Source organism: Strix uralensis, chromosome 3 (assembly GCF_047716275.1).
Source record: "Strix uralensis isolate ZFMK-TIS-50842 chromosome 3, bStrUra1, whole genome shotgun sequence".
Taxonomy (NCBI): Eukaryota; Metazoa; Chordata; class Aves; order Strigiformes; family Strigidae; genus Strix; species Strix uralensis.
This window is the reverse complement of record NC_133974.1, coordinates 108,778,424-108,790,726: the sequence shown is the minus strand read 5'-3', so window position 1 is coordinate 108,790,726 and position 12,303 is coordinate 108,778,424. Positions and strand designations below refer to the sequence as shown.

General features: G+C 40.0%; 1 protein-coding gene across 7 annotated transcripts in view; it reads left to right on the top strand.

Annotated features, from left to right (window-relative positions):
- ENAH (ENAH actin regulator) overlaps window positions 1–8,709 on the top strand; it is a 98,924-nt gene extending 90,215 nt beyond the window's left edge. For all 7 annotated transcript variants that reach the window (XM_074863834.1, XM_074863833.1, XM_074863832.1 and 4 more), the window contains 3 exons: window positions 1,260–1,338; window positions 4,430–4,487; window positions 5,666–8,709. In XM_074863834.1, coding sequence (XP_074719935.1) covers window positions 1,260–1,338; window positions 4,430–4,487; window positions 5,666–5,703 — 175 coding nt within the window. In that variant the 3' untranslated portion in view covers window positions 5,704–8,709. The remainder of the gene's footprint in view (window positions 1–1,259; window positions 1,339–4,429; window positions 4,488–5,665) is intronic.
- The last annotated feature ends 3,594 nt before the right edge of the window (window positions 8,710–12,303 follow it).

Sequence of the window (12,303 nt, the reverse complement as noted above, 5' to 3'; positions counted from 1 at the left end):
GCCGCACCTTCAGATAATGAATACAGAAAAATGCAGTGTTTAATCAATTCCTCCTATGTAAGAATTTTGAAGTGGGACACAGTTTAGGACAGGCGTTTTTGTTCAGTGATGCCACATACAAGGACAATGAAATAAGACTCAGTTTAGTCTACTAATACCCTGCCCTTCCTTAACATTCACCTACTGGGATAATTCTAAACATTGGGTAAACCTCTTGACATGAACTGTCAGCAGTTTTATCAACAGCTTCTTTTTGGCTTAACATTTTATTGAGTAATGGAGAGAGAATGTTAGCCAAGATGTAAAAAGTAATTAAGAACAGCAGAGCATTCCTCCCTCTTTGTCCCACACCACCCATCCATCCCTGCTTTGGAGAACTGTTTCAGTATTCCTGCTGTTAGCATCTAGGTTCTGTCTTTGCTCATAGCTGTAGGAGTGCAAGGCCCTGTGGAAACATAGTAAGTATATGAGTCTGAGTTACACGTTGTATAAACAGAGGGGATCAGAAAACAGAAGCGAGAAGGTAGAAAACCCACTTCTTCTGGAATGTGTGTTAAAAATGCAAGATGATCCTGGTTTTTGATGTCTTAAGAGACTGTTACATAAGCGAACATTGAACATGACATAAACCAGAACAGTAGAATTTCCTCTCGAGTATTATCTTCTAAATCTTGCTGCTGTTACTTGCTTTCAGTAGCATTAGAAAGCAATTGAAGGAATGATTTAGGTTGGAAGGAAGTTAGATAAGGTTGCTCAGCCATGTCCTGTCAAATGTTGAAAACCTGCCAGGGTGATTCCGCAGCATTCATACAGTTACAGCATCAACATGTAGTCATTAATTAGCGGGAGTGTTTCTTTGAGAGGGTGTCTTTTGAAATAAGTAGTTGAAAAGGGAGAAGGGAAAGTATTTGACATTTGAAGGCGTTCAGCTTTTCATGCCCATTGTAAAAAAATCAGAAACCACTGACAGTGAAATGTCTGCTATTTGAAAAGTTCTTGTTTTGAACTAATAACTCTTATTCTTATGGTAATTAATATTTCCAGTATGTGGAAAATGTTCTTGGTTGTTGCTTTCTGTTCTGTGTGGTATTTTGGGTCTGCCTGATTTTTCCCACCCTCCCACTCCCAACATTTTTTTTTTCATTCTGATTCTTTAATATGTTTTTGATAGATGAATGTTAGCAAGTTTGATGGGGAATTCCTATGTATCCTGTAATAATGAGTGACCAATAATTCATGGATGTGTTTTTGTACTGCAGACCAAAATCTACACCAACGGGGCAACCCAGTGCCAATGGGGTACAGTCAGAAGGTCTAGATTACGACAGATTGAAGCAGGTACGTATATAATGCTTTGAATAGAAAACTTGGGTATAAGGACTTGTAGCTGTTCAATACCAGTTTTTAACTGTTTATTAACTAGTTCCAAACTTAAATAATGATTTAGTAATTATTAGTCATTATTTTTCCCCAGATATCTTTCAGTATTCTTAGGAGCTGTCACTGTAGGATGGTGGCTTACACAGACCCATTGCTTCCTCATAGATGCTTGTTTCTGCTTTTACATTAAACAGCACACAAGATTCTGTTGATACTATGGATGGAACTGGGAAACTGGTTTGCCTGGAAAAGCTTTCCTTCTCTCTACCTAAACAAACATGCAAACAAACAACAAGCCCTCAGAGCAGTTCTAGCAGAACAAGTATCACCGTGTTTTAATATCAGATGTGAGCATCCATGGTCATGAGTTTGATGGTGAAAGTGCATCCAGTGATACCACCTTTTGTGTAGCTATCCTGGCTAAGAGTAGAGGAGAGTCTTGTGGGAAGAAGGCGGTAGTCACCTGCTCTTAGATGAGGAAAAGATGTTATGGGATGCCTTGGAAATTATTTAGTAATAGTTGTAGGCCTTTGACGAATACACTTGCCAAGCAAACTAACTTGTGCAACCAGAGGCTCGGAAAGGGATCTCTTGTGACTTTTATGAAGACAGGAACTACCAGTTAAGAGTGTGAGTGATCTGTAGACTGAACAGACATTCCACATTCCTAACAACAGGAGCCCCCAGAGGAGCAAGTGAGTGTAAGGTATTTGTATTGCCCTGACTACTGGGAAGTCCCCGGTTGCTGAGGATGCCCTAAGATGATCATCTTTTCTGCCACTGGTAGGTGCTTTCAGTGCAGATGTCCTTTTGAGAGCAGTTGTTGCCTGAGGTGTTGCGCTGATGCTGACCCAAGCAGATCTGTGTAAGGTGTTTGGAGCTGTCCCTGTGCGAGAATGCTACTGTGTATTTTTGCCCTGTTGTGCTTGTGGTGCATCTAGCAATCTTCGGGGTCTTTGGGAGCTGTGAAGCCAACATGCATCAGGGAAGCCTGATTCCCGTGCATTTCAGCATGGTGCCCCTGGTGTAGGTGTCAGTCTGGAAGAGGAGTGGCATGGTGGGGGTAGCTGACGTGCTGGTGGCTTGCTGAGTGATGCTTGGGCAAAAGCAGTATTGTGCTTTCTCAGTGCCAATCTGAGTTGTGTGGTTGTGTGGGGAGTCATGTTTGAGGTCTTGGTGCAGTTTTTTGGCCAAAAAAATTTGTCCATGCTGCTCTGGTGGAAGCTCTTTTTCTTGGGGAGCATGTTGAGATGGTGCTAGCTACTTTTCTGGCAGAGACTATGAGCAAGCAGTATATTGTGGGTGTGATCTGCCTCTTTTCCAGGCAAGGCTCTGCTGAAATGTTCTTGAAAAGGGGGGTGATGTGCTTGCTGTTGCCAGGGGGGCTCTACATTCAGGAGTCTGTAGTGCTGTGGTTGGTTGTACAGCAAGTGGGTTCTCGACTTGGTGGGTTCAGGTGCTGGTTGTTTGTAGGACCATGGTTGTGGTGTTGGAGGCAGTGGTTTTTTAGAGGGGTGTGAATTATGGAGTTGTAGGTGAAGATTCTTCCTCAAGTGGCGTTTGGATCAACAGGCTGGTCCCCGAGTGGTGAGGGAGGTTCTGGAGCCAGGACCTCCCTCCCAGGGTTCCAGCTTGGTGGTTGGTTCTAGAGCAGGTTCCAGCTCAGCAATCAGCTCTAGATCAGCTCCCGGCATGGTGACGAGTTCTAGAATGGGTTCTAGAGCAGTGGTTGTATCTGGGTCATGTTCTGGCTTGGCTGATGGTTCTGGAGTGTGTGGGGGTTGTTCTAGAATCTAGTTCAAGGGGTACTCCTGTTTTGTCATCTCAAGAACTCTTGCTTACAGCTTCCATGAAATGCTGCTGATAGCAGTATGGCTGCTTTATTTTTCTTCTGTGTTCTTTTTCTGGAGTGCTTTTTCTTCTTCTCTGTGGTTCTTTCAAGTTGAAGGCACAGAGAATGGGGATCCTGTCATCCAATAAAGCACAATTCTCCCAAGTTTCCAGCACACTGACTATCGCTGCCTCTGTTAAAATTCTTTTCTCAGGAGGCAAAACCATCTCTCTTCTACTGGACATGTTGCAAACTCTTACTTGCCACTGCCCTTCCCAGCAACTGGTGGCCATGCTCCTGCTCCAAGGCTTCTTGCCATTTGTCTAAGAGTCTTGTCTAAGACTTGGCAAATTGGGAGATCTACCTTTGCAGCTTTGATACGTGCTCTTACTTTCAGGCAGGGAAGGTGTATCCATGCATGTGTCTTCCACCAAGAGCTCATAAAGGATTTCACAAGTCTAGAGTACGCTAGAGTAATTGCACGCTCAGTTGTGAGCAGCATGCTAACCCCAAAGCTGGAAAAAACCCAACAGCTGAAATTTTCTGCATGAGTTTCCTGCTAATGGAAGATTTGGCCAAGAGATAACAATCTCCACTGCAGAAACAGACACTACCCCCCATTCTGTAAAAACATTGTCATCAAATTACCAGTTAACATCACTTAGATGAAAGAATGGAGAAAACAGCAAGCTGGGGGGTGGCACTTTATTCAGTCACCTTCATTCCTTCACATTGCACTTGGCAACTGGGAATACCTTCACAACTTGATCTCCCGTTTTTTTCTTTAAATATTCCCTTGCCTTGCAGTTTTTAGCTATATTTTTTGCATTCGACATCACATTTCATCTGTAGCAGAACTTTCTTATTTTAAAGGGATGTTCCAAGTTTTCTTTTTTTAATTTTTTTTATTGATTACATTAGTGCAATATTTTAACTTCAGTATGTCACTTCTGCGCTCAAAAGTTCTACAGGAATCAACCTGTGGGACTTCTGTGGAAGGTTTTTATTTTGTTGTACCTGCAGTAAGACTGTTTTAGGGATGCTTTAGGTTTTGGGAATTAACTTGGAAACTAAAGGGTGGCTTATGCATTTCAGAAGGGTTAAATGTTGATTAAAGGTTGGGAGAATTTCGGAGTTCTCTCCACAGAAAATTACAGGTGACAAAACTAATCTGTTTTGTTGCAAAACTAATCTATTATTTGTGCTCTGACACCATAGGACATTTTAGATGAAATGAGGAAGGAGTTAACGAAATTAAAGGAAGAACTCATTGACGGTAGGTGTCAATCTGTTTGCTGCGGTTCAATCTTAGGTACAGGTGGCTACAGGTGCACAACAATGTAAATATAATGTGCTTCTAGCCTGAGAATGTTACATTGTAAAAGTAGCTTTGTTCTTGGTCTGGTGGCATACTTTCATTTGTGCCAGACCTGTTCTGATGGATGTCCTTCTATGTTTTCTCTCCTGTGTGGTTTGTTTTAATAGAACGTTGACACCAAGTAGTGTCCTTTAAAAGCAGTTGGAGGAATAATCTGTATTTGAGTGATTTGCAGTTGTCCTTAGTATTGTATGGTGGTAGGTGGGTTATTTTTAAATAATCCAGAGCTGCTGAGGTGCATATTTCAGAACTGGTAATATTCAGACGAGGATTGTGCTTTCAGCTTTCAGTCTTCTCTTTGGTCTGTAACATAAGAGTTACAGAAAAGAATTATCACAAATTTAATTTTTATTTTAACAGAAGATATTTTCCTAAGTAGTCTTCTGTAGTTAAGGGAAATCGTTCAGAAAGCATAATCTTAAAGGTCCACCAGTCAAGAATTAAATAAAACTCTGTCTGTGATTCACTACCTTGGTGCACATTTTGTTTTGCTTTGTGGAAAGTACCAAAATAAAGTATGACCAAAAAAAGGGGGGGGGGCGGGGGGGGGCGGAAAATCATACTAAACAGATACTACTGCTGGTAAAATACCAAATGTCATCAACTGATGTCATAGAAAGAGCTGGCTGGTTTGGGGCTACAGAGAATGCAGTGGTTTTCCCTATATTTTGACTGTGCTGTGTACTGCAGCCTTTTAGAACAGTACAGTGCAAATAAGGGAGGGCCCTGAGGCTACTTTTCAAATGAAAAAAAAAAAAAAAATGAGCTCACACATATGCTCCTTGATAATCCCAGTGGTAGTGATTGTCATCAGGTAGGGTCATACACTTGCTGGAAGTGCAGAACTGTAATATGATGTTAACAGAAATTTTACAGGAGGAAAAAGGGTACTGCCTGGTTGAGAATGACACTTGTCTGAAGCCACATGAAGTTATCTTATGTATAGGTTATTCATGTCATAAGACTATTGGAGCAGGGTGAGCCTTTTTTAAGGGATCAGTTGTGTATTCTGGCTTTCTGCCTTGACTTTGACTATTTGATTTGTTAACTCTTCTCTCTCTCTCTCTTTTTTCTAGCTATCAGGCAGGAACTCAGCAAGTCAAATACTGCATAGAAAGACTAGTACTAAGCCGATGTGACTCTTTAACTTGGTATAAAACTGACTACGTTTTGTGAGCTGTTAGAAGAAAATGGAGACAGACAGACACTTGGAAGGAGGGAAAAACAACCTATTCTGAAAAGCTTCAGACACATCACTCTGGTGATATGCTATTCCCCTCCTAGTTTGCAGCTTTTTTCTGACCTTTACAGCAGGGTGGAAAAGACTCTTAAAGTTACTGTAATGATTATGCAGAAATTCCTACACCTATCAGACAAGATCACAGTGCTTTGAAGTCTACTCATGTCAAGATAAAATTGCACATGTTTCAGAATTTCTTGTTAAGACAAAAAACAGGGAAAAGCTTGGGAAGGCTTTTCAGAGAGGTTTTCTTTATTAATGAAGGAGTTAGCAAGTTATACTGTTGTACTTCAAATGTATCTCAGGTTTGTCTTCCTATCATATCTGATATTTCCATGAATAATTTAAAAGATCAGATGTGTAGAAGTTCAGTTCACAAAACATGGAACAATTTAGAAATGTGCGCTTTTAAAGGGCAATATTTGTAAGTGAATGACCTAGACAGTGATGACATATCAGGATTTTGGAATTTTATGATAGGAAGCCTCTCTAGTTAGCCTTCATGCAATTTTATAGGAAAATTTAAAAAAGCAAATACAGTCCAGAGTTTAAAGATGTAGATGCCTTCCTACATTGTTACGATGCTTTACCAAATCTAAGACTTCTACATAATGCGAATCAGCAGTCAAATGTAAATCATTAGTATGTTGTAGATTTACAGTAGATTTGGGGGCTTTTTTTAGATTTATGCATGTGGACATTTTTGTAATGTAACACAACACAGCCAGCTTTTTAATTAAAAGAAAAATTGCATGTCACAGAGTAGCCTTTTCATTTGTAAGGCTTAATTTATGCCCAGAAAGATGTGGGATGAGGGAGGGGGAAGGTGACACATTTTTATTACTTTCTACACTTTTTCTTCATCTTACATGCATGTGTAATAATGAGGAAAACGTGACTTTTATCAGTAACCATGTTAATGGAACCAGGTACTTAATCCTTTTGTATCTTTTTTCAGTTTTCTATTTGAAATTCAGTAATACTTCCATAATGGTTCTGAAACTCCCATGTGAACCTAACTCATTTCTCGGTGAGAGAACAAACATGTAGGCATCTGAATTACTGAGGATGCCCCTGTGTAAGTGCGTTGTCCTTTACTTTTTATCATGACCCTCTGCTTCACTCTTTTCTGAGACTCCTTTTCTGATTAATGAAACAGGACAGCAGTTAGTTACCTTAGAACAACAGAGCATCAGGTCACAGTAAATGTCCCCTTCTCCTCCTAATTTATCTGCCACACCCTCCTTCCAAAAACTCAAAACCGACAAAAAACCTTACAGCCCCACACAACCCAAACCCTGAAAAACAGCAATGGTATGTCGTTGGTTTCAGTCAACAATTTGAGAATTGTTTTTAGGGGGAGATAATACCTTTCTGTTTCCCAGGGTTTTCTGCTTTTATGCTTGTAAATTTTTAATTTTTTAATATTTTTTTTAATGTGGTACAGTTCAGTGGAATAGAAATTCTGTGAATTGGATCTGTAGTGCTTTGGACAAAGAATGTGGATCAAGATCTTCCCTTTTCCTTTGCACTGTCAATTTTTTCTGAGCCGTAACAGTGCCATGTTTGCTTTGGGATCTGTGCTGGTCTGGAAGAAAAGTTTACTTACACCTTTTGGAAAGATTAATGTTTCAGTTTAAAAGTGTATGCAGCTCCATTTGTAGGACAAATGCTTTCAATAACATACTGTCCGAAGTGCTGAACACCAAAGCAAAACAGCACTTACAGCTTTGGAAAGACTTCAATGGGGAAATTTTTTCTCCAATTCAAATATTTCCTGTTTCTATAGGCCCAAGTTCTAAGAGAAGACTACAGTGAAAATATTGCCTAACTCCATTTATTAATAATTTTTTTAAGAGAAAAAAGAAAAACAGCAAAACAAAAACATTTTTCTGCATGCATTTATTGAAGGCATTAAAAAAAAAATCCGTAGTAAGCTTGTCAAGTACTGTTTTTCTCAAAACAAGAGGAGGCATTTTCATCTTTGTTGATGTAACTTTTTGTTTTACACAGACTTTTTGAGCATTAAGGACGTTTACCCTTGTCAGAAATCATGTTTGATTTGTTTCTAGGAGAGTTCAGGAGTAGCATAGTGGAATAGCGTGAATGGGTAGAAGTGGTCCAAAACTAAAGGCTGAACTACTAGATTGTGCAAGGAACTGGCTTATGCACTAAACGTTTTGTGCCTTGGTCTACAATTAACATGATTTCTGTTTAAAAGAAAAAGGAACAGATGTTGTCTTTTGTGCTGCTTCTACATACATACTTTCTGTATCCCAAACTACCGAATTGGTTCTTTCCAGAAAATCAGATTGAATTAAAGATTACTGTAGACATTTCCTGTCCTTCTGACAGTTGCATCGTTTCCAGAGATTTCAGTATTGAAAATGAACTGCAGAAGCTAAGATTATTTTGCTTACTGGTAACTAAGTTCTTTAAAAACCATATTGTGGTGGTTCTGTGCTTTTGTACAATGGATGTCTTAAGCTGAGGGCAGTTTAAGGGATCCTTTCTAATGCCAGGAAGGCGTTGCTTTCCTCAACACTGTGATCTGACCTGTGATAAACCTGCACTATAGACAAGTGGCTACAAAGTCAACTGCAAACCAACTGAATGTAAAAATCTTAGTGCTGGTGCTGAAATCTCTTCAGATAGTCATAATGATTTCCAGTTCATTGTTTTAAAAAGTTATCGAGCATCAAGTGTCAATCAAAGACTGAAGATGATCACTAATGAATGTTGACTTTTCATGCATTTAGGTTTACCTTCTTTTTAGTTTCTCAGTTCATTCTCTGCTATTTTTATCATATTGTGTCATTTTAAATTTCTTACATGCTAACGTTTTGTTTGAGCGAATGAAATAAAATTGCGATATATAAACGTTGCCACCATTTATTTCTGGAACTTTATAGAAGACTCTCTGAGGTTTAGTATTCAAATTCCCAAAATTCTTAATGACTGTGATCATTCCTTAGTCCTTGACTTCACCCCCCCCTTTCTGTTTCTCCGTCAGAAGATTCATCAGAGAAAAGTGAAAACTTACCTTACAAAGAGTGTTATTGCAGGGATTGCGTAACATTCATGAACGGTAACTGCTGTATATAAATGAAGATCCATTTAAAATGTATGATTTGATTTACATTCTCACAGAGCATACACTTTGGTCTCTGTATCCATGAAGAACTTGAAAGGAAGGGAAAGGGAAAGATGGGGGAAAAATAATTGCAGTTTAGTCTGACTTTCTCTTGCTGCTTTTATATTCATGACTTATTTTCAATACTGGTAATAAAGAAAACCTACCATGAAAGATTAATATGGCTTTCCGTATACTAAGGACAGTTTTGCTCAATCTGTCTTACATCAGAATATTGAGAGCAGCTGTTTAAATGTCCTTGACTTAGCATCCTGAAAGCTGTACTTCTCTGCTTTTGTGGTTTGTTGGTTTTTGTTCAGAGAGAGACTAGAATAATCCTGCTTTGGCAAACTACTGGACCCAGTGCCAATTTTGGCACCAACCTTAATGAATTATAAAGGGGTTTTTTAAATAAAACTATCACTGGATTCTAAAATGGTCTGCTAGTATTGGGGTAGTGTTTAGGCAACAAGTATAAACATTTCTGATTTAAATTTCTGAACAGTGTTACAAAATCGGTCCGTTGGTGTAAAGAGATGTATGGTATCTACTTCCAAAGTTGTGTATTACAAAAGTAGGAAGGTGGTCTGTGGTTGATCAAACTGATTATTATCAGCCCTTTACACAGGCTCTTTTGAAAGTGTTTAATTGGGCTCAGTTCCAGTACTAAATATTACTTGCCAGCATGTCTCTTAAGACTAATCACATAAATAGTCATACAAAGCTTGCAAAATCAAGAGAAGATTCCTTCTCTTTTTGGTAGGTGAACAAGACTGTGCTGATGGGGAGCAAGGAAAAAGTTTCCCAAACTGGCTTTGTACCCAAGACTAACAATTCTTAGGGGGACTATAAATTTTTCTGACTGTGTAGGCTATTGTGGGGTGAGGTGGGGTTGATGGAAAGCAGGTGAAAAGGGAAGGAGTCAGTGATTTCAGTGCATCTGGGGCCAGTGCAAAGCACTTGAAGAACAGACTAAAGTTCACTTAAATCGTTTGTCTTGGGGGGTGATTTTTGGGTGTGAAAGTGCTGAGGATTATTTAATGCCTAATTACATGCTATTGGGGAGAGTCTTGATGGAGAGAGTAGTAGTAAGCCTTTTAAATCAACTGTCACAATATACGTTTACACATTCATACACATTCAAAAAAGTATATCTTTAAGTCAGCCCATATGAAGGCCTGACAGGAGTTAAATACTTACTTTAATTCCTTGGAGATGGTCACCTAAGACTGTTGATATGTCATGTGAGGAAATATATTCAAGTTGATTTAGGTTTATAATCTTAATAAAAAAACGTGTACTAGAACTTGGTGTAATTGTCCAGGACATGGAAGAGAAGAGTTCTAGATGTTGGGAAAGCTCAGCAAAACCTTAAAGTCACAGCACTAGTGTCTGCATGTTACCTGGTAATCAGCGCCTTCATTCATTGCACAGGGGGTTCTTCAGGTAGTTGGTCATCACAGTGATGCTGAAAGTCAAGGAGCTTTGTAAAATTACCTCTGTTTAATAAATGGATCCCTGTTGAATTGTTCAGTCATTATATAAATGCATTTTCTAACGTTTATTTTATGGAGCTCGGTGTCCTGAATCTTTAAGTATTCTTTATCCGGTGTCCTACCTTGATAAACTGTTAAATGGCAGATATGTGGAGCAACTCCTGCAAATGAACTGTATTGCTGCTCTGGCTGTGGCAGCTGTCAGCTGCAAGCTGACAGTTTTCTCTGAGATGCTTAATTTTGCCATCATTTTTGTTCAGTTCTGTGGACTACCTTCTCTTCCCTTCCCAATTTTAGAACTGTTACTGGTGTGACATTTTCACTTCTCTTTGCGACTACAGGTCTCTTCTGCAACTGCTCAAGCACAGTAGAGTTGAAAGTGATCTCCCATCATCGTCCTATGTTTACCATCTTAAGTGTAACTTTTTTTATCACCAGCCAACTGGAGCCACTTAAGTCTCTACCTACTCTCTGAACAACTTGCAACTCGACAATAAAGTTATCTATGTTAACTATGCTGTAAGTGTGCTGAACTATATCCTGGTTTTCTTTGCAGAGCCTCTAGCAGTTGATCTGCAAGCTGCTGACACAGACAGAGAAAAACATAAACAGTAGCAAGGAAGTGGGTGTAAGAAGAGAAAGTGTAAAGGGAGTTATGGAAGTGCTCAGCATAGGCTGATACCTGCAGGGAAGGAAGCAGCTAGAAATGAGCGGGGCTGCAAGAAGCCTGAGAACTTGCAAACAGGTTTCGAATCCAGTCTGGACACTGCTGGAATCCACAGATTGAGATAGTCAGCAGAGGTGGCTTTCTGGACAATCTTAGGGCTGCTTGCCCATTGTTGTAGGCCTGGTACATTTTAAAAAAAAAAAAAAAATTGTCTGTGTTGAAGGTAAATTATCTGCTGCTTGCCATTTTTTTGCCACTATAGTGTATTGTGAAACCAGTTTGGCCTTACGTAGCTCGCTAAGTCCTGTGATGCTGCAGAACCAGCCCCAGCAGCTGAAACGTAGCCCTGAGGAAAGGGCAAGTGCTGACACACTCATAAATGCCTCCTGAATGTGGGTGTAGGGCAGTCTGTCACTGCTGTGAAGCCTTGTGGCTGCAGTAGATGAGAAACAGAGCTTTGTGTGGCTCTTAGGCTGAGACCTTTATCTCTACCAGGGAACGATGCTCTCATTTGAGACAAAATTGGCCAAAAATGTGCCTTATCTCCACCCAGTAATCTTTGCTTTGCTAATGAGAAAAGCTCTCCGCATCTCTCGGTCCCACATGCTGACAGCATGCTGCAGTGTAAGAAGCAGAGAGCGTCCCAAGAGAAGTCCAGTCCCGATGGAGTTGGTCCGTCAAGGGACTTCACAGGGTAAGTGGAAAAATCCTTCCCTTGTTCAGGGTGAGCGATGACAGAAATGCAGTCCTGAGGAGTACTGGCTGGTCCTGCTGGGTGCCCGTGATGCTAGAAAGACACTGGCATGTATGAAAGACTGTTGACATATATGCTGGTTTTGTCAGCAGATTTTCTTCAAGAATAACTGGACAATCGGTGTTAGTGCAATGCTCCTTGTAGCCTGACCCAAAGGGCAAAGCTTTGTATTCTGCATATAACATAGCCTTAAATGTTGCCATCTTTAATTCAGGTATTTACCAGAGTCGAGAACCTTTTTATATCCTACTGTTATGCTATGTGTCTTTAGTTGGAGTGGATCTCCGGTTGTGGAGCCAGTTTACATGTTTAACCTCCCAAAAGTGACTTTTGAAGTAGGAGTTAGTCACTTAGAAAACTGAAATTAGCACTGTTGTGTGACTTAATGGTGCGTATGTAAGGAGGAGATGGCCACCGCACCCAG